The 27690-nt window shown below is 44.0% G+C and overlaps 1 protein-coding gene across 3 annotated transcripts in view; it reads right to left on the bottom strand.

Moving 5' to 3' along the window:
• The window catches only part of LOC140387805 (semaphorin-3D-like), a 482389-nt gene that overhangs the window by 170554 nt on the left and 284145 nt on the right, over positions 1–27690 (bottom strand). For all 3 annotated transcript variants that reach the window (XM_072470941.1, XM_072470940.1, XM_072470942.1), the window contains 2 exons: positions 22323–22451; positions 19932–20074 (listed from right to left, as the gene is read on the bottom strand). In XM_072470941.1, coding sequence (XP_072327042.1) covers positions 19932–20074; positions 22323–22451 — 272 coding nt within the window. The remainder of the gene's footprint in view (positions 1–19931; positions 20075–22322; positions 22452–27690) is intronic.

A 27690-nucleotide genomic window follows, 5' to 3' on the forward strand; every position in this document is an offset into this window, starting at 1 on the left:
TAATCTAGGACAAAGGTTCGGCACAACATCGTGGGCCGAAGGGCCTGTTCTGTGCTGTATTTTCTATGTTCTATGTTCTATGTTCTTACATTTCAAAGAGAGAGAGGTTTTGCCCCCAAGTCAATTCCACGACCTTTGGAATGTTGCGCAGGGCTAGGTTAGGATATGATGGGAGGAGGAAAAAAAATCAATGCCTTTGTCAACATGACTCCATGAAGTTCCACACTTTAGCCATCAATTGGTTGTGTATTAAATTCAAACCCCTCCAACTCGCCCAGCTGGGATCTTTCTTTCTGTTTGAAGCAATCAATTCATCACTCAGTGTGAAACTTAGTCATTCATTAAGGTATTTCTTGTGGTGGTGGAGGAGGATGAAACTGCTCTCCAGAGACTTGGTTTACATGTCAGGAACATGTGGCAGTCAGTGAACATGTACAGCAGCTCATCAGGGGAGGAGCAGAAAAGTCTGTAACTTCTTCAGCACTTACTTTCTAAAAGAAAGATATGGGCATCCAGCATTGGGACAATGCCCAGCATCACACTGCAAATGGTGTCTCAGGTCGAGCAGGTCATTGGTTACAAATGCAGGAACATTCCTTGACTATTTCACAAGGGATCATCCAAAAAGATATAGTTCGAGTACAATAGATGGGTCGTTTTTTGTACAGTGTGTGCAGGAGGGTTTCCTGAAACAATATGTTGACAGGCCAACAAGAGGCGAGGCCACGTTGGATTTGGTTTTGGGTAATGAACCAGGCCAGGTGTTGGATTTGGAGGTAGGAGAGCACTTTGGGGACAGTGACCACAATTCGGTGACGTTTACGTTAATAATGGAAAGGGATAAGTATACACCGCAGGGCAAGAGTTATAGCTGGGGGAAGGGCAATTATGATGCCATTAGACGTGACTTGGGGGGGATAAGGTGGAGAAGTAGGCTGCAAGTGTTGGGCACACTGGATAAGTGGGGCTTGTTCAAGGATCAGCTACTGCGTGTTCTTGATAAGTATGTACCGGTCAGACAGGGAGGAAGGCGTCGAGCGAGGGAACCGTGGTTTACCAAGGAAGTGGAATCTCTTGTTAAGAGGAAGAAGGAGGCCTATGTGAAGATGAGGTGTGAAGTTTCGGTTGGGGCGATGGATAGTTACAAGGTAGCGAGGAAGGATCTAAAGAGAGAGCTAAGACGAGCAAGGAGGGGACATGAGAAGTATTTGGCAGGAAGGATCAAGGAAAACCCAAAAGCTTTCTATAGGTATGTCAGGAATAAGCGAATGACTAGGGAAAGAGTAGGACCAGTCAAGGACAGGGATGGGAAATTGTGTGTGGAGTCTGAAGAGATAGGCGAGATACTAAATGAATATTTTTCGTCAGTATTCACTCAGGAAAAAGATAATGTTGTGGAGGAGAATGCTGAGCCCCAGGCTAATAGAATAGATGGCATTGAGGTACGTAGGGAAGAGGTGTTGGCAATTCTGGACAGGCTGAAAATAGATAAGTCCCCGGGACCTGATGGGATTTATCCTAGGATTCTCTGGGAGGCCAGGGAAGAGATTGCTGGACCTTTGGCTTTGATTTTTATGTCATCATTGGCTACAGGAATAGTGCCAGAGGACTGGAGGACAGCAAATATGGTCCCTTTGTTCAAAAAGGGGAGCAGAGACAACCCCGGCAACTATAGACCGGTGAGCCTCACGTCTGTAGTGGGTAAAGTCTTGGAGGGGATTATAAGAAACAAGATTTATAATCATCTAGATAGGAATAATATGATCAGGGATAGTCAGCATGGCTTTGTGAAGGGTAGGTCATGCCTCACAAACCTTATTGAGTTCTTTGAGAAGGTGACTGAACAGGTAGACGAGGGTAGAGCAGTTGATGTGGTGTATGTGGATTTCAGCAAAGCGTTTGATAAGGTTCCCCACGGTAGGCTATTGCAGAAAATACGGAGGCTGGGGATTGAGGGTGATTTAGAGATGTGGATCAGAAATTGGCTAGCTGAAAGAAGACAGAGGGTAGTGGTTGATGGGAAATGTTCAGAATGGAGTTCAGTTACAAGTGGCGTACCACAAGGATCTGTTCTGGGGCCGTTGCTGTTTGTCATTTTTATCAATGACCTAGAGGAAGGCGCAGAAGGGTGGGTGAGTAAATTTGCAGACGATACTAAAGTCGGTGGTGTTGTCGATAGTGTGGAAGGATGTAGCAGGTTACAGAGGGATATAGATAAGCTGCAGAGCTGGGCTGAGAGGTGGCAAATGGAGTTTAATGTAGAGAAGTGTGAGGTGATTCACTTTGGAAGGAATAACAGGAATGCAGAATATTTGGCTAATGGTAAAGTTCTTGAAAGTGTGGATGAGCAGAGGGATCTAGGTGTCCATGTACATAGATCCCTGAAAGTTGCCACCCAGGTTGATAGGGTTGTGAAGAAGGCCTATGGAGTGTTGGCCTTTATTGGTAGAGGGATTGAGTTCCGGAGTCGGGAGGTCATGTTGCAGCTGTACAGAACTCTGGTACAGCCGCATTTGGAGTATTGCGTACAGTTCTGGTCACCGCATTATAGGAAGGACGTGGAGGCTTTGGAGCGGGTGCAGAGGAGATTTACCAGGATGTTGCCTGGTATGGAGGGAAAATCTTATGAGGAAAGGCTGATGGACTTGAGGTTGTTTTCGTTGGAGAGAAGAAGGTTAAGAGGAGACTTAATAGAGGCATACAAAATGATCAGGGGGTTGGATAGGGTGGACAGTGAGAGCCTTCTCCCGCGGATGGAAATGGCTGGCACGAGGGGACATAACTTTAAACTGAGGGGTAATAGATATAGGACAGAGGTCAGAGGTAGGTTCTTTACGCAAAGAGTAGTGAGGCCGTGGAATGCCCTACCTGCTACAGTAGTGAATTCGCCAACATTGAGGGCATTTAAAAGTTTATTGGATAAACATATGGATGATAATGGCATAGTGTAGGTTAGATGGCTTTTGTTTCGGTGCAACATCGTGGGCCGAAGGGCCTGTACTGCGCTGTATTGTTCTATGTTCTATGTTCTATCTACAGCAAACTTCCAGAGCCAGAAGCCTCAAAGATATTTGCAAACCTGTTCTCAGGCGCCAAGATGCTGCTATTAACTGCGAGGCTTCAAAGAAAATGGGCAGCATCACAACAATTACCACCCTCACCACACAGACCGCAGCTATTCAAACTCATAGCTCATCACTACCTTCAGTCTTCATTTTTTCATTCTTTATGGGGTGTGGGTGTCACTGGCAAGGTCAGCATTTATTGCCCATCCAGTGTTTCAGAGTCAACAAACAACAACAAAGAACAAAGAAATGTACAGCACAGGAACAGGCCCTTCGGCCCTCCAAGCCCGTGCCGACCATACTGCCCGACTAAACTACAATCTTCTACACTTCCTAGGTCCGTATGTCCCTATCGTCCCTGCCTCCACTACCTCCTCCGGTAGTGAGTTCCAGGCACCCACTACCCTCTGCGTAAAAAACTTGCCTCGTACATCTACTCTAAACTTTGCCCCTCTCACCTTAAACCTATGCCCCCTAGTAATTGACCCCTCTACCCTGGGGAAAAGCCTCTGACTATCCACTCTGTCTATGCCCCTCATAATTTTGTATACCTCTATCAGGTCGCCCCTCAACCTCCTTCGTTCCAGTGAGAACAAACCGAGTTTATTCAATCGCTCCTCATAGCTTATGCCCTCCATACCAGGCAACATTCTGGTAAATCTCTTCTGCACCCTCTCTAAAGCCTCCACATCCTTCTGGTAGTGTGGCGACCAGAATTGAACACTATACTCCAAGTGTGGCCTAACTAAGGTTCTATACAGCTGCAACATGACTTGCCAATTCTTATACTCAATGCCCCGGCCAATGAAGGCAAGCATGCTGTATGCCTTCTTGACTACCTTCTCCACCTGTGTTGCCCCTTTCAGTGACCTGTGGACCTGTACTCCTAGATCTCTTTGACTTTCAATACTCTTGAGGGTTCTACCATTCACTGTATATTCCCTACCTGCATTAGCCCTTCCAAAATGCATTACCTCACATTTGTCCAGGTTAAACTCCATCTGCCATCTCTCCGCCCATGTCTCCAGACAATCTAAATCCTGCTGTATCCTCAGACAGTCCTCATCGCTATCCGCAATTCCACCAACCTTTGTGTCGTCTGCAAACTTACTAATCAGACCAGTTACATTTTCCTCCAAATCATTTATATATACTACAAAGAGCAAAGGTCCCAGCACTGATCCCTGTGGAACACCACTGGTCACAGCCCTCCAATTAGAAAAGCATCCCTCCATTGCTACCCTCTGCCTTCTATGGCCTAGCCAGTTCTGTATCCACCTTGCCAGTTCACCCCTGATCCCGTGTGACTTCACCTTTTGTACTAGTCTACCATGAGGGACCTTGTCAAAGGCCTTACTGAAGTCCATATAGACAACATCTACTGCCCTACCTGCATCAATCATCTTAGTGACCTCCTCGAAAAACTCTATCAAGTTAGTGAGACACGACCTCCCCTTCACAAAACCGTGCTGCCTCTCACTAATACGTCCATTTGCTTCCAAATGGGAGTAGATCCTGTCTCGAAGAATTCTCTCCAGTAATTTCCCTACCACTGAAGTAAGGCTCACCGGCCTGTAGTTCCAGGGATTATCCCTGCCACCCTTCTTAAACAGAGGAACAACATTGGCTATTCTCCAGTCCTCCGGGACATCCCCTGAAGACAGCGAGGATCCAAAGATTTCTGTCAAGGCCTCAGCAATTTCCTCTCCAGCCTCCTTCAGTATTCTGGGGTAGATCCCATCCGGCCCTGGGGACTTATCTACCTTAATATTTTTTAAGACACCCAACACCTCGTCTTTTTGGATCACAATGTGACCCAGGCTATCTACACCCCCTTCTCCAGACTCAACATCTACCAATTCCTTCTCTTTGGTGAATACTGATGCAAAGTATTCATTTAGTACCTCGCCCATTTCCTCTGGCTCCACACATAGATTCCCTTGCCTATCCTTCAGTGGGCCAACCCTTTCCCTGGCTACCCTCTTGCTTTTTATGTAAGTGTAAAAAGCCTTGGGATTTTCCTTAACCCTATTTGCCAATGACTTTTCATGACCCCTTCTAGCCCTCCTGACTCCTTGCTTAAGTTCCTTCCTACTTTCCTTATATGCCACACAGGCTTCGTCTGTTCCCAGCCTTTTAGCCCTGACAAATGCCTCCTTTTTCTTTTTGACGAGGCCTACAATATCACTCGTCATCCAAGGTTCCCGAAAATTGCCGTATTTATCTTTCTTCCTCACAGGAACATGCCTGTCCTGTATTCCTTTCAACTGACACTTGAAAGCCTCCCACATGTCAGATGTTGATTTGCCCTCAAACATCCGCCCCCAATCTATGTTCTTCAGTTCCCGCCTAATATTGTTATAATTAGCCTTCCCCCAATTTAGCACATTCATCCTCGGACCACTCTTATCCTTGTCCACCAGTACTTTAAAACTTACTGAATTGTGGTCACTGTTACCGAAATGCTCCCCTACTGAAACATCTACCACCTGGCCGGGCTCATTCCCCAATACCAGGTCCAGTACCGCCCCTTCCCTAGTTGGACTGTTTACATATTGTTTTAAGAAGCCCTCCTGGATGCTCCTTACAAACTCTGCCCCGTCTAAGCCCCTGGCACTAAGTGAGTCCCAGTCAATATTGGGGAAGTTGAAGTCTCCCATCACCACAACCCTGTTGTTTTTACTCTTTTCCAAAATCTGTCTACCTATCTGCTCCTCTATCTCCCGCTGGCTGTTGGGAGGCCTGTAGTATACCCCCAACATTGTGACTGCACCCTTCTTATTCCTGATCTCTACCCATATAGCCTCACTGCCCTCTGAGGTGTCCTCTCGCTGTATAGCTGTGATACTCTCCTGAACAAGTAGCGCAACTCCGCCTCCCCTTTTACATCCCCCTCTATCCCGCCTGAAACATCTAAATCCTGGAACGTTTAGCTGCCAATCCTGCCCTTCCCTCAACCAGGTCTCTGTAATGGCAACAACATCATAGTTCCAAGTAGTAATCCAAGCTCTAAGTTCATCTGCCTTACCCGTAATGCTCCTTGCATTAAAACATATGCACTTCAGGCCACCAGACCCGCTGTGTTCAGCAACTTCTCCCCGTCTGCTCTGCCTCAGAGCCACACTGTCCCTATTCCCTAGTTCTCCCTCAATGCTCTCACCTTCTGTCCTATTGCTCCCGTGCCCACCCCCCTGCCATACTAGTTTAAACCCTCCCGTGTGACACTAGCAAATCTCGCGGCCAGGATATTTATGCCTCTCCGGTTTAGATGCAACCCGTCCATCTTATACAGGTCACACCTGCCCCGGAAGAGCTCCCAGTGGTCCAGATAACAGAAACCCTCCCTCCTACACCAGCTGTTTAGCCACGTGTTTGTCTGCTCTATCTCCCTATTTCTAGCCTCACTGGCACGTGGCACAGGGAGTAATCCCGAGATTACAACCACATTGCTGTGGATCGGGAGTCATATGTAGGCCAGACCAGGTAAGGATGACAGATTTTAAACAAGGTTTTTTCTTGTTCCATATAAATGAACTGAGCATCCCGTTAATTTCCATTTGGACCTTAGCTGAAAGCAAGATTGGCAGCATTTAGAAAGGACACAATAACCGAGGCAACACATGCATCTTAATCAACGCTATTCTGCTCAAGCACGGAATCGGCAGGGATAACTAATGCAGCAGGCCACGCCTAAGAGATGAGATTAACGGGGATTCGACCCAGGAGGGGATAATCACTATATCCAGATAAGTCGCTCCCGAAGGGGACCTCCCGAATGGAAAGTTAGGAAAGGGGGGGGGTCTCCCTCTGAAATCATCCGATAGCATTGGCTCAGACTTCGTAACATTAATTTTGTAGCCTGGATTGGATTTGTTTATTGTCACGTGTACCCAGGTACAGTGAAAAGCCGGAGATCAGGCTCGATCTATCCACCACGTTAATAATAACGGGAACAGAAACGTCCGGCTTGGACACAAACAACACATCATCCATGTATAACGTGATGTAATACTGCTTCCCTCCACTATGTCTCCAAAAACTGAAGGGTCTAATTGCCTCAGCCAGGGGCTCGATGGCTGTTCCAAACAATAAGGTGGATAATGGGCACCCTGTCTAGTCCCTCATTGAAGACAAACATTTTCAGACCTATAACTGCCGCCAGAGGGCGTTTATAAAGAACCTGTAACCCATTCACATACTCTCCTCCCAACCCAAACCTCTGCAGCGTAGAAAATCAATTGTTACACTTTGCCCAGGCAAAAGCTTTCTCTGCGTCCAGAGAGATCACTAACACATCCAACGTCCAATTGTGAAAGACCTGACTAACATTCAATAGTTTCTTAACATTGTTACACAAGTTCCAACCCGTTATAAACACAGCCTGATCGCCCTTGAGGATCAACGGAAGAACTCTCTTCAGGCGTCGAGCTAACACTTTAGACAAGTTCAAATCTACATTCAAGAGAGAAATTGGCCTAAAGTAATAATAATAATCTTTATTATTGTCACAAGTAGGCTTACATTAACACTTCAATGAAGTTACTTTGAAAATCCCCAAGTTGCCACATTCCGGCGCCTGTTTGGGTACACAGAGGGAGTATTCAAAATGTCCAAATTATCTAACAGCACGTCTTTCGGGACTTGTGGGAGGAAACCGGAGCACCCGGAGGAAACCCACGCAGACACGGGGAGAACGTGCAGACTCCGCACAGACAGTGACCCAAGCCAGGAATCGAACCCGGGATCCTGGCGCTGTGAAGCAACAGTGCTAACCATTGCTCCACCGTGGTGCAACCTTCAGCAAAATTTAAAAAAAATTTTTTTTTGCTGACACCAGTTATTCAAACTAAAAAATCATTACAGCACAAAATTGCATAAAAGCTGAACGTGTACATTAGGTGAGTTAATAGACAAACACAGACCTTCAATCAAAATCCTAAAAATGCCAAGTGAAACTGTTAGGAATTTAATGATAATCTCCCAATTGAGAAGGCCATAATCTTAACGTAATAATAGGTTCTATCATAACTGGAAGTACTAAAATCACTCGGTACCACAGCAATGTGTGAGTCAGTGTGAGGTTTCACTGTTATCTCCCACTGCAGGCTTGGAGACAGCAGAAATGCAAAAATACCAGCACACTGCATTGCCTGGACAAGGTCTTTGAAACATTTTATGTATTGTTGTAAATCCATGGCATACATCAAAGCTTTGGTACAGAGTTTCCAGTTATATTGCTGAACTCTGCCATCAATTTCTGTGAAAAGACACATTTCTTGAACACATCATACACTTTGTGATGAATAATGCCTCTTCAATACTCCACTGACTCTCACATTAACCGTGCATTTAAAAAGGGGGGCCAGATTGAAGGTGGCATCAATCACAACATAACCACATCCTTCAATAGCTTGGTTCCTTTTGAAGTCAGAAGGCCTTTGGATATGAACTACAAGATTAATCAAATACATATAATGCTGGTCTCTTTTCAGAAGTTTATCACCAAAACCCTAATTGCAGTTAATGAAACGTAACAACTGAAATGAAATGAAATGAAAATCGATTATTGTCACAAGTAGGCTTCAAATGAAGTTACTGTGAAAAGCCCCTAGTCGCCACATTCCGGCGCCTGTTCGGGGTGGCTGGTACGGGAATTGAACCGTGCTGCAGGCCTGCCTTGGTCTGCTTTAAAAGCCAACTCTTTAGTCGTGCTAAACCAGCCCCTGATTGAAATAATCAATGAGGAGTTGAATCATGGGATTAGTTATGGTCTAAAACATTTCAATTTCCTCAGAAAATGTGAAGTAGAATTCAGCAGAATATTTTTGGGTGTTTTTTCCCCCCCCCCCACAGAGTTGTGGGTTCTTTAAATCACCGACAAGAACTTCTAACAAAGGTAGTTTATTCCGGAGCTCAACATCTATATAGAACACGTGTGCTCTCCCCACGCTTCCGGGAATAACTAACTGATTACACCGGTGATGGTGTTGAAGTCTTTCTGTAGCCAATGTCCTCACTATTAGCAACATGGGTCAGGTGCAGGATTTGTTGCGTTGGGCTCTGTAGGAATCTGCATGTCCGCTGGTGCAGGGGATTGGTGCCCGAGACCAGATGACTGAAGTGCTTTATTATCTCTTGGTGCTGGCTCTGATATTTGCAGAGGCGATGGCGATTGCATCACCGTCTGAGGTCACCACATAGCTGCTTGGTTGCAGGGCATGGCTGTGTACCACTGGCCACGGCCACGTGTGGTCTGAATCCTGAGCAATTAACTAATTGTTAGAGGGCCAAATCTGTGGGCATGTCAATCAGATACAGTTGCTTTCCTGAAGGAGTTTTGAATCAGCTGGTTGGAGGCTGGACCAGAATCTTGGGAAAAGGACTAGTCCCATTCAAGTGAGATTACAGCGTGCTGGGCCACGCCCTGGAAAGGGGTTTTGGTTTATTGGATTTTGTATTGAATTGGAACAGCTAAGGGGGAATTCATTAAGAGTTGTATACATAGATTATTGTAGCTGTTGTGTGTTTCTTCAGGTTTGTAATTGATAACAAATGCTTGCTGTGTTTTATAAATGTTAACTACATTCTTATAATAAACTTTGTCTTGATAAAAGTGCTTAGGAAGTCTGATGAATCACACCTGAAGCGAAGACTCCTGTGCTCATCCTAGCCAAATTCAAAATAAACGTGAGCATGATAATACACTTTGGAGTTTCTAAGCCCTGGCCCATAACAAGACGCAGTGTGTAGAGCATTCTTTAATATAGTGAGTGAGTGGCTCTCAATCTGTACCAACCGTTACTGGACGTCCATATGCAAAGTCATGAGATTTCTGACAGGTGAAGACTGAAGCAAGAGGTTCCTGTTGGATCTGAGCAGTACGAGTCTCAGTGCCAGTGAGGACCCTTGAAGCAAAGGTTATTGGTCTGTCACTCTGGATGCAGCCTGCGCCAAGCCTGTGCTGGGGGTATCTGCTGATAGGAGTTTGGATGTCAAAGTATTGTAGCACGGGTCTGGCGGAGAGTGTCTGTTTGAGTCTGTTGAAGCTGCTGTGTGGTGCTCTCGCCAGCACCATTCGATATCCTGGTGGAGACGTTGATGGAGATGTCCAGTGACCTCACGGTAACTCTGGATAGACCTAGAGAGAGAATGCTTCACAGCCAGAAAGTGCTGTAAAGGGTGCTTGTCCATGGGAGTGACCATCCATCACACCTCCCTGGTCTTGTCAGAATCGGACTTTACACCTTCGGGCTGTGAGTAAATGATCCACGCAAGGAACCCGTTTCACCCTGAATCTGCATTTTGCACGGTTCAGCTTCAATTGGATGGTCCTGTTTCAGTCGAGGATGAGGCAGAGTCGAGCATCATGTTCTTGGGTAGGACCATCCCGAACAAGTCTGTCATCAAGGTTGGCCCGCAAAGATTTTCTCTTTACATTCCTGGAAAACCTCACTAACCATGGAGATTCCATAGGACATAAGGAAATGATATCTTCATCCCAGAGATGTGAATGTGGTTAGTTTTGAGGATTCCTCACCTAACAGGATCAGTCTGAACGCATCTTTGCATGGGGAATACTGAACACCTTGGCATTTGACATGTCTCCTATCACCTGTTCCACTCACTTCATAGGGTAATGTGGTCTGAGCAGTGCCTTGTTTACTGGGTCAGTACACATCCTGGCCGAACCATCATTCGTTGTTGCGGCCACCATTGCTGAAACCCATTCCATGGTCGTGTCCGTAGGAGTTATGACACCCAGTGTTGTCATCTGATTCAGCTCATGGATGACTTTCTGCCTCGTGCCTACTGGCACTCTTCTTGGTGCACCCCTCTAGTTAGGGGGTCCCTGTGGGGGGGTTCCTTCAGTCAGTGGGTCCCAGGGGTCTCCCTATTCACAGGGTCCCTGGTTGCAGAGGGGGGAGGGGGGGGGGGAGTGGAGTTATCCGCTTGGCACACCGCGAGTTCCACTACGTCAGCTCATCTTTGGTGAGACCTGTAGTAATCCCCGCCCACGTGATTCTCGGCCCAGGGAACCGGAGAGTCACAAAGGACCAGCGATAAGGCTGCCGACTCATTTGCGTTAATTTCCATCCTCCCCTCCCACTGGTACGTGGTCGTGGACCTGGATTCTGCCATCGATGCCCTGTCCCATCAGGAAACACAATCCAGGCGTCATGGGACAGAGAACCTAGCCTTTATCTCAGCATATCGGGTGTTCAGGAAGCCCCTTCACACGAGAAAATCGGATGTTGGGCTGCCACATTTCTCGGCCATGATCACCTCTCCAGCAGTAACTTGGTTAATATGTACCATGCAGATTAAATGAGGGCCTCAGCTCAAAGAACAAATGACAATACCACTCTTTCCAATCAGCCTGTTCTCTATTGGGAGTTTCTGCTGAGTAAATTGCATTAACTGCTATTGTGCTGAGTTTGATGTCTGTGCCACCTGAGCTCAAACCTTCAGGAAAAGTACATCTTTTAATTCTAGTCAATAAATAGGTACATTTTGCATATCCACCTTCTCCTAATCTCGCTACCTTTTTCATCATAGGGAGTAAGTGGCTGGGTAATGCCCCATTAGTGAATCCATCATCGTGGCACTAACACTATAATCACTTGCCACCATGAAGGATGTCTACCTACTGGATCACTTAATAAATGTGTAATGTCAGCAATTAGGCACAAAGTTAATGGAGGGATCTGGGCATGAGGAAGACCGAGTTCTAATATATCATTACATCATCAGCTATTGTGAAGAGTAGAAGATGGAATGCGTTATTTAATAAATAGTGTACATGGTCCAGAAGATTTGCCATGATTGTAATTCTGTGACTGTTAATATTTTTTCTGTTGAATGTAGAGTTTTTACACTGCAACATCTGATTGAACGCAGTAGCTGACTGACTGCTCAAATGGGCAAAGTTATAAGCTATTTTTAACATTGTCCCTTTCCAAGTCACTTGCCAAAGTGCAGAGTGTGAGCTAGTGCAGTCTGCTCTGGGGAGGATAAGCTTTAAGTTAGCTTGATTTAAGCTGAAAGCACAGCACAAGTTCACAATTTACTAATAAAACAAAGCATTAGCTGTAACCAGGTAAGTACTTCAGTAGCATTTGTCAAGCACACACAAATGCGCTTCCCATCAGAAAAACCTGCTTGTGTTTTGTTGTAATGATGTGTAAGGTGATTCCCAGCAGTCGCCTGCCAGCACCAGTCTTCAAGCAGAATCCACCAGAGGAAATTGATTTGCTCAAAGACTTAATATTTCAAACTGACGTTTTCAGTAACTCCAAATAAAAATGAACGCTTGAAAAAATCCCAGGAGAGCTGGTGTGAAATAAGTTCACAATTTTCACCCTTTGATTTACAAAGTAATTTGCAAATAAGTTTTGAAAATTGTAATAACACTAACATATTTTCTTAAGTACATCTAAAGGTCATGATTTACAATTCAAACAAGATAACAGGCATGCGGCTCACTGTTAGGCACATTTATCGACCTCGAGCACCACAACAGCTTTTCACAGAGTGATAATGAATCTCCCGTCCTTTCTCAGCGGGAAATATTCCATCCGAAACATTCTCCCTTACTAACCTGCATGCTCACTGTTTAAAATCAGGATTCATTAAAACAGTTCCTAATCAAGTTAATTCTCCCCAGAAACTGCAAACTCTGGAACTCTGGCCATCGTCAGCCGTCTCTTCCTCCTGGAATTGATTAACTCATAATAACAATTAACGTAAAAGTGAAATTCAGTGTCATCTTATCACTCCTTATTGATTTACTTACTCATCTCTCCCTCTGTTTCCATACATGCTCAGTCCTTCATTGCAAGCTCGCCTTGTGAATCAATTAGCCCCACTCCTGCACTCTGTCCCCACAGCATTGGAAGTTTTCCCCTTATTTACTGAATTTCTTTACAATGCAATTGAATGGAGATCATTTTCAGTGATAATGGAGAAATGGCAGGCATGTTGAACAATTACTTAGCCTCAGTATTTACAGTTGAAAAGGAGGATAACTTGCCAGAAGTCCCGAAAAAATTAATAGTTGATAGAAGACAGGGACTGAATGCAATTAGTCAGAAGTACATTATCACTAACTAGGAAATGAATGGAACCAAAGAGTGACAAGTCCCCAGGACCTAATGGTTTCCACCCAAGGGTGTTAAAGGAAGTAATGGAGCACATTGTAGATGCCCTAACTATAATCTTCCAGAGTTCCCTAGATTCTCTAGATTGGAAAATTGCACATGTCACTCCACTTTTTAAGAAGGGTGAAAGGGGGAAACCAGGGAATTACAGACCGGTTAGCCTAACATCTAATTGATGGAGGCGATAATCAAGGATGGGGTAACTGAACACCTTGAAAAAGTTTGGTCTATCAGGGAGAGCCAGCATGGATTTGTGAAGGGGAGATCGTGCCTGACTGATCTTACTGAATTTTATATCGAGGTGACTAAGGTAATGGAGAGGGGACTATCTATGGATGTTATTTATTTGGACTTCCTGCATGCATCTGATACGTTCCACACAAGAGACTGCAAACTAAGGTGGAAGCCACGGATTGAGGGTAAATTATTGACATGGTTAGGAAATTGGTTGAGTGACAGGTGACAGAGAGTGAGGATAATGGGTAATTACTCTAATTGGCAGGAGATGACTTGTGGTGTACCACAGAGATCGGTGTTGCGGCATTAATTATTCACACTATTCATTAATGACTTGGATCATGGCACAGAGTCATATATCCAGATTTGTGGATGATACAAAGTTAGGTGGCATTGTAGACAGCCAAGATCATAGAATCATAGAATCTACGGAATGGAGACAGACCCTTTGGTCCAAACTGGTCCATGCCAACCAAAAAGCCCATCCAAGCTCACCCCCTTTTCTTGCATTTGGCTCATATCCCTCTTTGGATGATAGCATAAAATTGCAAGGAGATATTAACAGACTAGGTGAATGGGCAAAATTCAGCCGATGGAATTTAGTGTAAGCAAGTGCGAGGTTATCCATTTTGGACCAAAAAAGGATAGAGCAGAGCACTTTCTAAATGGAACGAGGTTGGGTACAGTGGATGTCCAAAGAGACTTGGAGGCTCAGGTGCATATGTCCTTAAAATGCCAGGAACAAGTGCAGAAAATAATCAAAAAGGTTAATGGAATGCTTGCCTTTATATCCAGAGGATTGGAATATAAAGACACAGGGGCTATGCTGCAGCTTTACAAAACTCTGGTTAGACCCCACTTGGCGTCACTGGGAGCAGTTCTGGACACCACACCTTAGGAAGGATATTTTGGTCTTGGAGAGAGAACAACGTAGGTTGACAAAAACGAAACGTGGATTATAGGGGTTGATTACGAGGAGAGATTACACAAATTAGGCCTGTTTCTGTTCGAATTTAGAAGGTTAAGGGGTGATCTGATTGAAGTATTCAAGATATTAACAGGGAACGACAGGGTCGATAAAGATAAACTATTTCCACTGGTTGGAGATTCTAAAACGAGGGAACAGAGTCTAAAAATTAGGGCTAGAACGTTCAGGAGAGATGTTAGGAAGAACTTCTTCACTCAAAGGGTGGTAGAGATTTGGAACTCTCCCCCACACACAGATGTTGAAGCTGGAACAGTTGTTAATGTTAAATCTGAGGCAGACTTTTTTTTAACAAAGATATTCAGGGAGATGAGCCAAAGGCAGGTAGATGGAGTTCGGCCACAGATCAGCTATGATCTCATTAAATGGTGGGACAGGCTCGAGGGGCTGAATGGCCTACTCCTGTTCCTATGTCCCTAAATTGGCTTACACCACACTTTTAGGAAACGCAAACTAGATGGTATCAACTTGGAGCTTACATGTCTTCCCTCATATCGACACTGGCTCTTACGCCAATCATCTTAAATCTGTGTCTTCTGTTGATTGACCTGCCTCTGAGTGGTATCAGTGTCTCCTTATTTATCCTTAATTACCTGCAGAATTTTAATCACTTCTGTCAAACCTGCCCTTAAACCTCTCTGCTTTGAGGAGAGCAACAGCAGCTTCGCGAAATGCTCAGCAGGTCAGGCGGTCTGTGCAGACAGAAAGACTGAGTTCATGTAAATTACGCTGCCTGGCCTGTTGAGTATTTCTCTGTTTTTATTTCAGATTTCCAACATCCACAATCTTCAGCTTTTTGGACAGTTTTTCGAGTCTCTCTCTGCGTAACTGAAAATTTTCATCCAACTCTAGCAAATCCTATCTGCATTCTCTCCATGGCCTTGATATTCTTCCTGAAGTGTCGTGCCCGGAATTGAGCACAGTACTCCAGTTGGACTCTAACCAGTGTTTTCTAAAGCCTTACCTCGAATTACAGAGAATTTACAGGACAGAAACAAACCAACTGACCCAAGTCATTAGCGTCAGTGCTTGCTCTGCACACGCCTCCTTCCACTCAGCTGCAACCCATTCTGTCCCCATTCCTGTCTCCCTCATGAAATTATCTAGCTCTCCCTTAAAAGCATCTATGTCATTCATCTCAACCAGTTCCTGTGATCGCAAGTGTTGCATTCTGACCTCTTGAATTATTCAATAGTCATTTAAAAATCCAAACCTAGCTTCATTAGAATTTCCCATCAATTTTATTGGAATTTATAGCGAGATGCCCTGGAATCAAATTACTGAAATAATCAGTTAATTTGAGGGACATATTTTGGACTCACAGCACAAAGTAGATTGATTAGCTAATATTATAACAATCTCGGGCACAGTGCCAGTTTGAGCTGTTCGGCAGAGCTGCTGGTGTAGAATTCAGGCCCAAATTTACCTTGTCAAAACTCACCTACATGTGCAGAGTTAGAATCAACTCTTAATGGGAATACGCATTTCATCAATGCTAACCTATTGTGATCTTATTCCCCAGGTGATGGTGGAAATTTGTATGAAATTAGCAGCAAACAATTGTGTCAACAAAAGTGTAAAATTCTCTAACTCAGGTACATCAAGAAGCTATTCTGACTGGAAGCGCCAAACGTTCCTGTTTAGCAAAAGAAACGGAATCCCATGGAGTTCATCTGCTCCGTAAACCCACTCCAAGGAGATCAATTGGCTGAAGTTGATCAAGCAGAGTTTGAAAAAAGGAAACAATATCGTACTAACACGCTGTGATACCCCATCTACAAAATCATCGGAAAGAAATGCCTATTTTTTAATAAAGCTTCTGGAATGATCCACAACCACAAGCTCAACATCAGGAGACATTTGCAACTGACCCTTATCCAATTACGCTAGGTACAGTTCTGTCTTAAGTTTTAAGTGCACTTAGGAAATTGCTCGTACTCTTTTGTAACTAACAGTTCGTCTGAAAAAAAAAACTGGTTTATTAAAGGAATCATAAGAATAGCTCAGTCATAAGGAAAACAACATTTTCCTCTGATATAAAATCATTAGGATGAGGTCCATATTCTTCAGCACAGTGCAATAGGTGATCAGGCAGTTTACATTCCTGCAAGCCAGCTCCAGAAGTTATCATTCTGGATTAAATGTGTCAGAGTGGTCAGGACCCATGTTTTGCACTGCACTATAGCAGGTTTCAGGAATACACTGACTTCTGTTATACATAGAACATACAGTGCAGAAGGAGGCCATTCGACCCATCGTGTCTGTACCAACCCATTTTAAGCCCTCACTTCCCCCCTATCCCCATAACCCAATAACCACTCCTAACCTTTTTGGACGCTGAGGGCAATTTATCATGGCCAATCCACCTAATCTGCACGTCTTTGGACTGTGGGAGGAAACCAGAGGAAACCCACTCAGACACGGGGAGAACGTGCAGACTCCACACAGACAGCGACCCAGCAGAGAATCGAACCTGCGACCCTGGCGTTGTGAAGCCACAGTGCTAGCCACTTGTGCTACCGTGTTGCCCGTACAGTAGCAATTTTATTTATTTTTCTAGATAAGCGTGATTGAAAACATGAAACAATATTCAGAAGATAAGTGCACTTATCACATGAAAATAGTCAAAGGTACTTCCCACATAGGGGAAGAAGGTGGCATCGTGGTAATGTCACTGTATTGGTGATCCCAAGGCCCAGGCTAATGCTCCTGGGACAGGGTTCAAATCCTAACACTGCTACTGGAATTCAAATTTGGTTAATGAATCTGGAATATACAGCTAGTCTCAAATGCTGGCTATGACAGCAATCATTGATTGCTGTAAAAACCCATCTGGTTCACTGATGTCTTTGAGGGAAGGAAATCTGCCGTCCTTACCTGGTCAGGCCTACACGTGATTCCAGACCCACAGCAATGTGGCTGCCTCTTAACTGTCCTCTCAAATAGCCTAGCAAGCCACTCAGTTGAAGGGCAATTAGGAATGGTCAGCAACTGCTGACCCAGCCAGTGCCACCTACATGGTGAATATCTTTGAGACTGCAATGACGATAGGCAGGGAATAAACATGGATCAACTCACCAACCAAAGCCAAACAATAATCTTGGTACAAATGCATCTGTCTGAAAGCACGTGCTCATTCTAACGAACTAGCAGTCCACAACCTCCAGAGTGACAGAAATTCACACCTCAATAGCCACTTCATCGGGCCTAAATCTAATTGATTTCAGTTTTGCTAGGACTTCTTGATGTCACACTTGATCAAATTCTGCCTTGATGGCAAAGGCAGGCATTCCCACCTCACCTCTGAGTTCAGAGCAACCTGGTGGACCCCAGACTGAGTATCAGTGAGCAGGTTATCACTGAGTAAGTGTCACTTCCATCATTGGGAGAGTACACGAATGGGGCAGTAATTGACTAGGTTGGATTTGTCCTGCTGTTTGTGGACAGGAGATATTTTTGAAAGTTTCCAAATTGCTGATGCATCATAGATCATAGATTTTACAGTGCAGAATGAGGCCATTCGGTCTATCGAATCAGCACTGGCCCTTGGAAAGAGCATCCTACTTAAGCCCACACCTCCACCCTATCCTTGTAACCCAGTAACCCCACCTAATCTTTTGGACACTAAGGGGCAGTTTAACATTGTCAATCCACCTAACCTGCACATCTTTGGACTGTGGGAGGAAACCAGAGCACCCGGAGGAAACCCACGCAGACACAGGGAGAAAGTGCAAACTCCACACAGTCACCCGAGGCCAGAACTGAAGCCGGGACCCTGGAGCTGTGAGGCAGCAGTGCTAACCACTGTGCTACCGTGCCTCCCACTGGTCGACACCAGTGTTGTAGCTTCATTCCATGCTCCAATAATTCTGCATTAAAAATTGCACCAAACCTCACTCATCACTGCTTTTAATGAACTTTTGAATTAAGGAACCCTTATCACTGACTCCCTAATCCAAAACGCTCCAGAATTTTAAAAGTGTCGGCAAACCCTCTTCTTAGCTGTTTTTGTTCTACAGGAAATAGATTCAGTATCTCAAGCTGCCAAACCCATTTCATTGTTGGCATTGGATCTTGATGAATCTACGCTGCCTGCTTTCATGGCTATTATAACCCTCAAAATGAGTCTTCACCTGTCCAGATTTATTATTAATTCCTTAATTTTGAGTTCTATGTCCACAGGATCTGAATTTATGAGCCATTTTGTGGATCTATCAACTCCCTCTGCACCTTTGAAACATGATGAAATGAAATGCCTAAATATTGTTGTCTATCCAATCTCTTTAGTGCGTTTCCAATCAGTACAAACTCATATAAAGTCAATTTTTAAAAATCACTTTCTATTAATAACCAAATTAAAAACTGGAACATCCGCTCCACTGTAATTTTTGGTTATTTTATTCTATAGCTGTATATAGAACATACAGCGATATGCTAAATTTTGTGCATATATCATATCATTTATCTGCACGGTTAACGTGCACTGGACAGTTTTACTCCTGAGAGTATGTGTGTTCCAAGATGAGGTAAATCAAACACTTACTGTGAGAGTCAGTGTTTGCGACTACAGCAGGCAATGCTGTGGTTGATGAAACCAATCTCCAAAGGGTGGGACAGGTTATGTTATTGGTCTACAAGCCAGACTTTCTCATTGCGCTGCCTCAGATTGATGGAGCAGCTGCATAAATGTTTTTTTCCAATCTCCCATGTACATCCTGTGCACTTGAGTTACCTCAATTATTCTGCACGCAGCACTGGACATAATACAGGACCTTTGTTATTTTTATTTCAATGTAACATTCAACTCAATAGAAATATTTTAGCGCAACTTCCAGCAAATACTTTTAAACAAATTCCAAAGCAATTTCTTGCACAGCTTTATGTTGGGGTCCTGCTTTGGATGGAATTGGAAAATATTTTATGCTTTGAATTTAAGCCAGGTCAAAGTGAACGTGAATAGGTGGTGCTTGGAATGAGCATCTTTCGACCTCGTAAATATGAAGAAAGCTAAACCAATATAAGAAAATGTTTAACTACAATACCAGAGACTCCAAGTCGGGCACCACCAGACCATTTAATCACGCCCATAGAGTTTTAAGGTTTAGCTGTGATTAACCCTACTCTTATGTTGAGCTAGCTGATGTTGTGCTGGGCTGGAACTACAACTAATGTCAATGTCACACAGGAGGGGGAAACCCAGCAGCCACAGATCATGATCACTATCCAACTGTTAGCCACTTATTACCTGTAGACGTGGATCCATGAAGCAGTAGCCCCTCAGCACTCACTCTCCAGCCTTATCAGAGTTTGCTTCGGGAACCAGAAGGCTGTTTGTGGCTGTGCACTCACCCGAAAGGGTTACTGTCTTCAGAGAGGAGAAAACCGCTCACAAAATTACAGGTTCCGCTAATTAATTAATTTTCTGAATCAAGTGACTCCTTGTTTTACATGTAAAATAAATTAACAATATTAAAATTGTCCACCTACCTTACAAACCCGTGCAACCCGAGAAAAAATGGACTTGTCAGAGGTGCTGCTGTCCTCGGTCGCTTCCCGAAAGAAAAAATATATCTTATCATCATCTGTGTTGTAGGTGTCCGGAATGGAAAATGCTCCAATAAACTTTGCTTCTGTAAATAAAAACGTGTTGCTGAGTGCGCGGAGGGATAAACCGCGGAGAAACATTTTAGAAACTGATAATGACATTTAACATTCAAAGATTTGAAAAGACATCAGTGACGGCCTTTTGTTTTCAGAGTTACATTTTTCTAAAGATCCATGCAGTCTCCTCTTCATTCTTGTGTTTAATTAAAACAATCAAAATCACTCGGGAAAAGGTGAGAAGTCGTGTGGTGAAGTGGATAGTGTCTCTGCCTCTAAGGGTCTGGGTTCAGGTCCCACCCCGGGTCCGGGGTTTGATGACACATTTGCACTTTGGCCAAGAAGCTGTAAATCTTTCCGACATGTTCTGGCGGGTGGTAAGAGCGGGAGAGTTTCCGAGTCAGCCAGAATCTGCAGGAGGCATGGCAAACCATCCCCCCCCCCCCGCCCCCCACTCACCAGTCATCAATACTGGTCTTACTGGAAATGAATTAACATAGGCAAAAGCTGGTGAAAGAGCAACTTATGGTAAACGTCAGGAAGAACCAAATAATTAATATTTGAATGGACTTTGAAGTAAAATAACTGAGTCAGTATCTGTGCGGAGTTTGCACGTTCTCCCTGTGTCAGCGTGGGTTACCTCCGGGTGCTCTGGTTTCCTCCCACAAGTCCCGAAAGACGTGCTTGTTAGGTGAATTGGACATTCTGAATTCTCCCTCCGTGTACCCGAACAGGCGCCGGAATATGGTGACTAGGGGATTTTCACAGTAACTTCACTGCAGTGTTAATGTAAGCCTACTTGTGACAATAATAAAAATTATTATTAATAATAATAATAATAATAAAGACTAAAGACAGTTAGGTGGAGGAGTATAAGGTTGTCTATTTGAATGGATCAGCTAATGTAGGACAACCTCCCTCATCTTTTGTTACGTGGTGACCAGAGGTGGGACTAAGTCCTCTGGAATGAGGTAGAGTGCTCAGTCTATAAGGGGCAAAATGTTGTTCTGTGAAGTATATATGGAATAAAGTTTTACATTAGCCTTCTGTGTTGTCCATACACAATCTATAAACTTAACTTCAAATTTAGTCAGTGCTACTCCCAGAGAGATCCCATTGGTTAGTGTATTCAGCAATTACAAATCTTCAACTCCATTACAGTACAGACACCCGGGGTGGGATTCTCCGACCCCCCGCCGGGCCGGAGAATCGCCAGGGGGCGGCGTGAATCCGGCCCCGCCGCCCCGACGCCGGCTGCCGGATTCTCCGGCGGCGGATTTTTGGCGGGGGCAGGAATTACGCCGCGCCGGTCGGGGACCGTTGGCAGCAGCCCCCCCCCCTCCCGGCGATTCTCCGGCCTGCGACGGCCCGTTTTCGGCGGGTCCTGCCGCCATGAAATACACCAAGTCCTTACCAGTGGGAACTGGCTCTGCGGCATGTGCGACTCTTATTAACTTATGAAAGGGGGAGACATTGATTTGCTCCCAGATGTTGCCCAGGGAAGGAAGTTTTAGTCTGAAACTCATTGTCCAACCTCCACATTGTGAGAGTCGAACATGGCCACACAAGAGTGCGGCCTCAACCGGGACCTTGGATTCCTGTCGCATTACATTCATCCCCCACCGTCTGGCCTGGGCTTGCGGAATCCTACCAACTGTCCTGGTTTGAGACAATTCAAACCTCTTTAACCTGGGGTTACCCCTCCCTCTGGATCTGTAAAGACTTAATTAACTGTAAATGCTCGCATTCAAAGCATTGTCTGGCAGCTTTGAATTTGTCTATATATATGTTTCTGGAACAGACCTCTTCATTCATCTGAGGAAGGAGCAGAGCTCCAAAAGCTAGTGACATCGAAACAAACCTGTTGGACTTTAACCTGGTGTTGTAACACTTCGTACTGTGCTCACCCCAGTCCAACGCCGGCATCTCCACATCATCAATATGTTTGGCAACATTATGATTATAAACTGCTGCCACTTCATGCTAAACCGTGGTAACATTTCTCATCCAAATTTAATGTTCTTACATAATGCATTTGCTGAATGTGTACACTGACTCAAGTGAACAGTTATAGCTTATGAAAATATATTTCCAATCAAATCCATGAGCATTTCTCTCCTTATGCATTCACAAACTAATCTGCATTTGAGATAACATGGGTACAAGTAATATAAAAATGGTTCAAATCTCAACACTATTTACTTGACCTACACTAAACTTTATTCAATAACTTTAAAAGGCATATTTCAAAGCAAAGAAGTGACTGTAAGCTCATACCGTTGAGCCAGTAATGCTCCGAGAGATCTGTTCGAATGTAATACTGGTTGGAAGGTGGCCCCAGGGAGCGGGTGAAAGCAGGATCTCTGCCGTGAAAATCGGAAGCTGCACCAGCGTAAAGATATTCTCCTGGAAAAACGCAAAGAGCAAAAATTAAACCCAACCAGGTCACAGAAGAAATCATTTCAGCATGTCACATCAATCAGAAAACAGGTCAAAAATATGTGGATGATGTGTTTTGGTCAACCTTGTTTCCATGACAACAATCGGGATCAATATTCTTGCAGTTATTCCAAAAACAAAAATTCTGCATGGGTTCAACATATTGAGCATTGAGTTAATCAATGTCTATTAATTTTGTCACAATTCGTGAATGACATTGATCATCAGCTCTTGCTGTGTGCAGGCTTCAGACTTCATCTGTTGTTGCTCTGCAATTTTCTCCAACTCAGTGTATAACATTTAAGCTGCCTCCTGTGATTCTCTAACACACCCTCCCCCCTGCCCGCACCCCCACCCCCCCAGTTTGAGAGGGTCACCTGATAATTTGACTGTTGAGTTTTTTCAATAAAGGAGCTCGAAGATGCCACATTGCACGAACCCGCGAGGATCTCTTTGCAGCTTTATTTTACAAAATGTTGGGAGAAAGGGTGGGTGGGTGAGGGGCGGGGGGGGGGGGGGGGGGGTGGGGTGGGCGGGGGGAGAGATTCAGAACGTAATTCGGTTTACCTGCAGGGCAGCAAACACATGGGAAAACCACCACTAGGAAGGCCCCACCAAGCCATTCACCATCCTGACTTGGAAATGTGGGGAGGCAGTAGCGCAGTGGCATTGTTACTGGATTAATAATTCAGAGACCCAGTGCAATCCTCTGAGGACATGGGTTTGAACCTCACCAAGGCACATGGTGGAATTTAAACTCAATATAAAACATTTGGAATTAAAAGTGTGTAAACATGTTGTAAAAACCCAATTGGTTCACTGCAGGGAAGGACATCTGCCATCCTCTCCTAGTCTAATTTATATGTGACTCGAGACCCAGAAAAATGGCCGAGCAAGCCAGTCAGTTGTATACAACTGTGACAAAGAAAACACAAAGGAATGTTATCAGATGCACCACTCTTTCGGAGGTACTCTTTCAGAGGGTCGGTGCAGACTAGATGGGGCAAATGACCTCCTTCTGCACTGTAGGGATTCTATGTAAGGATTCTCTGTCTATGTCTAATGCAGTTTATTCCTTCATCCAAGTCAATAATATAAATTGTAAAGAGTTGTGGCCCCAATACATCTCCCTGCACCACTCTTGTTAGTTACAGTTCCACAACCTGTACACGACCCATTTATCCCCATCTCAGACTCCTGTTAACTAACCAATGCTCTATCGCCCCCAACATCAAGAGCTCTTCTGTAAAATAACCTTTTATGTGCACCTTATCGGATGCCTTTCGGAAATCCAAATACATTACATCTACTCATTCCCCTTTATCCATCCTGCTGGTTACATCCTCAAAAGAACTCTAATGAATTTGTTAAACACAATTGTCCTTTCACAAAACTCTAACTTTGTCCAATTGTAATATGAATTCTGAAATGTTCGTTAATGCCTCCGTAGAAATGGATTCGAGAATTTTACCAACGACAGATGTTCGACTAACTGCCCAATAGTTTCCTGTTTTCAGTGTACTTCCTTTCTTGAATAAGATAATGAATAGCAATATGGACAGCATCTGTTGGTCTCTCCGTTTGCACCACTCATGTGCTTTTGAGAGCAAGTTCTGCTGGTCAAGAAGTTAAAATTTAACATTAGCTCACACATTTTGTATTTAGCAACAGTAACACAGTCACAAAACCACTTATGAAAGACTGAGTGTTACACAGATGTGAACTTAAGTGGGTAGAAAGTATCGGAATTCATTGTGAAGAAGTATTTTCTTGAAGTAGTAATAGCTATTTGTGCTGGGGGAGAGCTGTTACATCAAAGTGCTTGCTGAATTACAGCGTCTCATTTTCACGTTTGTACTGGGAGATTCTTCATATTAATGCGATCCACTTTAAAATATTTCCAAATGTTTTCACGAAAAAAATGATTATTAAAGAAATAAGTTTTGGACTAAAGCGAGCTTCTATTTGAAAATATTTTCAGAGCAAATATCACAGTGTTGTTTCAGGGCATATATTATTTTACAAGGAGTAAATTTTCATTTTGCTGGTTCGAATTATGCAAGAAATATGTGTTCAAAAAGCATAACATATCAAAACAAGGGCTGCTCAAATAGCTTCCTACAGGATGATTCTTTTGGGGCAAGGCATCTTCCTTGTCAAACACTTGAACTTTAACCAAACCAATAATGTGGTCATCAATACCCTCGCCTCCTATAACTGCCCTTAATGGGACTGTTTACAGTTCCATCAATCAGACGTAAGGCCTCATCATCAGACAACGGTATTGACTGCATGTTCCTGTAGGTCAATGTCACATTGAGAAATGAACAAACTAATTACTATTTGCCCAACTGACAAGAATGCAGTGACCATGTCCCATCCTGGGCTGCCCTTCCTCAAGGTGCAGTTGTTAACATTCTATCTATCCCTTGGCAGTCATTCTACCCTACATTCCTTGGAGTCAGCTGAAATGCATATTTCGCAGCAGGAATTTAGCAAGTGGAACTGATGCTCAAGAAATATTACCCACCTTAATATTTAAAGATAAATATGTCTATGTTTCTCTTCCCTCCCATCGCAATCCCCTTCGGATGTTCAGGTAAGAGGAGAGATGTCAATAAATTTCGCAAGTGTTATTCTATGGGAAACTCATGGGGGCAGATCAAGTAAGTCTTCCATGTTAGTCTGATACCAAAATATTTCCAAACTTTAGGACTAGGACCCGATTCCTGAGCAAAAGTAACCAATCATACAATTGCTCATGAAATGTTTAGACTGAGCATTACACAAATGTGAACTTTAAGTATCACAATGCATTGTGCAGGAAGTATTTTCTATCTCTTCTGGTGGGGAGATATTGGACTATAGCCCCCCCAGGCCAACCTGGAATTGTTAAGGGGAGATAATAGGATTTTGTTAATGTCACTAGACTAGAAATCCAGAGGCCCAGACTGATACTCTGAGGTCATGGGTTCAAATCTCACCAGGCCAGCTCGTGAAATTTAATTTCAATTAATAAAATGTGGAATTGAAAGTGTATCTTGGCAATGATGACCTTAAAATTATCATTGATTGTTGTAAAAACCCATCTGATTGACAAATGGACTTTAGGGAAGGAAATCTGCCATCCTTACCTGGTCTGGCCTGCATGTGACTCCAGATATGCAGCAATGGGGTTGACTCTTAACTGCCTCTGAAATGGTCGAGCAGGACACTCAGTTCAAGGGGCAATTAGTGATGGGCAACAAATGTTGGTCTTTCCGTGAAAGAATGAATAAAAGTAATCTGCCCCATCAAATTGTGGGTTTGCCATGCATCAGTATGTAAAAATACTGAAATAGTGAGATTTTTTAATAACTGCACAGAAATTATTTGAACTGCAAGAGGAAAATATTTGAAAGGCACAATACAAAAAGCAATCTTTCCCTCCTAATGGCAATAACCTTAAAGCAAGAAGTTAACAAAACTACAAATTTTCTGTGAAAATCATGTTTAAAAATGATTTGCAATAGAATTTCCCAATAATTATAGAACATAGAACATAGAACATTACAGCGCAGTACAGGCCCTTTGGCCCTCGATGTTGCGCCTACCTGTGAAACCACTCTAAAGCCCATCTACACTATTCCCTTATCGTCCATATGTCTATCCAATGACCATTTGAATGTCCTTAGTGTTGACGAGTCCACTACTGTTGCAGGCAGGGCATTCCACGCCCTTACTACTCTCTGAGTAAAGAACCTACCTCTGACATCTGTCCTATATCTATCTCCCCTCAATTTAAAGCTATGTCCCCACGTGCTAGACATCACCATCCGAGGAAAAAGGCTCTCAGTGTCCACCTTATCCAATCCTCTGAACATCTTGTATGCCTCAATTAAGTCACCTCTTAACCTTCTTCTCTCTAACGAAAACAGCCTCAAGTCCCTCAGCCTTTCCTCATATGATCTTCCCTCCATACCAGGCAGCATTCTGGTAAATCTCCTCTGCACCCTTTCCAATGCTTCCACATCCTTCCTATAATGCGGTGACCAGAATTGCATGCAATACTCCAAATGCGGCCGCACCAGAGTTTTGTACAGCTGCAATATGACCTCATGGCTCCGAAACTCAATCCCTCTACCAATAAAAGCTAACACACCGTACGCCTTCTTAACAACCCTCTCAACCTGGGTGGCAACTTTCAGGGATCTGTGTACATGGACACCGAGATCTCTCTGCTCATACACACTGCCAAGAATCTTACCATTAGCCGAGTACTCTGTCTTCCTGTTATTCCTTCCAAAATGAATCATCTCACACTTTTCTGCATTAAACTCCATTTGCCACCTCTCAGCCCAGCGCTGCAGCTTATCTATGTCCCTCTGTAACTTGTAACATCCTTCCGCACTGTCCACAACTCCACCGACTTTAGTGTCATCTACAAATTTACTCACCCATCCTTCTACGCCCTCCTCCAGGTCATTTATAAAAATGACAAACAGCAGTGGCCCCAAAACAGATCCTTGTGGTACACCACTAGTAACGGCTCCAGTCTGAACATTTCCCATAAACCACCACCCTTTGTCTTCTTCCAGCTAGCAATTTCTGATCCAAACTGCGAAATCACCCTGAATTCCATGCCTCCGTATTTTCTGCAGTAGCCTACCGTGGGGAACCTTATCAAACGCTTTACTGAAATCCATATACACCAGATCAACTGCTTTACCCTCATCCACCTGTTTGGACACCTTCTCAAAGAACTCAATAAGGTTTGTGAGGCACGACCTACCCTTCACAAAACTGTGTTGACTATCTCTAATCAAATTATTCCTTTCCAGATGATTATACATCCTATCTCTTATAAACCTTTCCTAGATTTTGCCCACAACAGAAGTAAGGCTCACTGGTCAATAGTTACCGGGGTTGTCTCTACTTCCCTTCTTGAACATGGGGACTACATTTGCTATCCTCCAGTCTTCTGGCACTATTCCTGTGGACAAAGATGACTTAAAGATCAAAGCCAAAGGCTCAGCAATCTCCTCCCAGGCTTCCCAGAGAATCCTAGGATAAATCCCATCCGGCCCAGGGGACTTATCTATTTTCACACTTTCCAGAATTGCTAACACCTCCTCCTTATGAACCTCAAGCCCTTCTAGTCTAGTAGCCTGAATCTCAGTATTCTCCTCGACAACATTATCTTTTTCCTGTGTGAATTCAGTGGATA

This window comes from Scyliorhinus torazame, chromosome 13, assembly GCF_047496885.1.
Source record: "Scyliorhinus torazame isolate Kashiwa2021f chromosome 13, sScyTor2.1, whole genome shotgun sequence".
Taxonomy (NCBI): domain Eukaryota; kingdom Metazoa; phylum Chordata; class Chondrichthyes; order Carcharhiniformes; family Scyliorhinidae; genus Scyliorhinus; species Scyliorhinus torazame.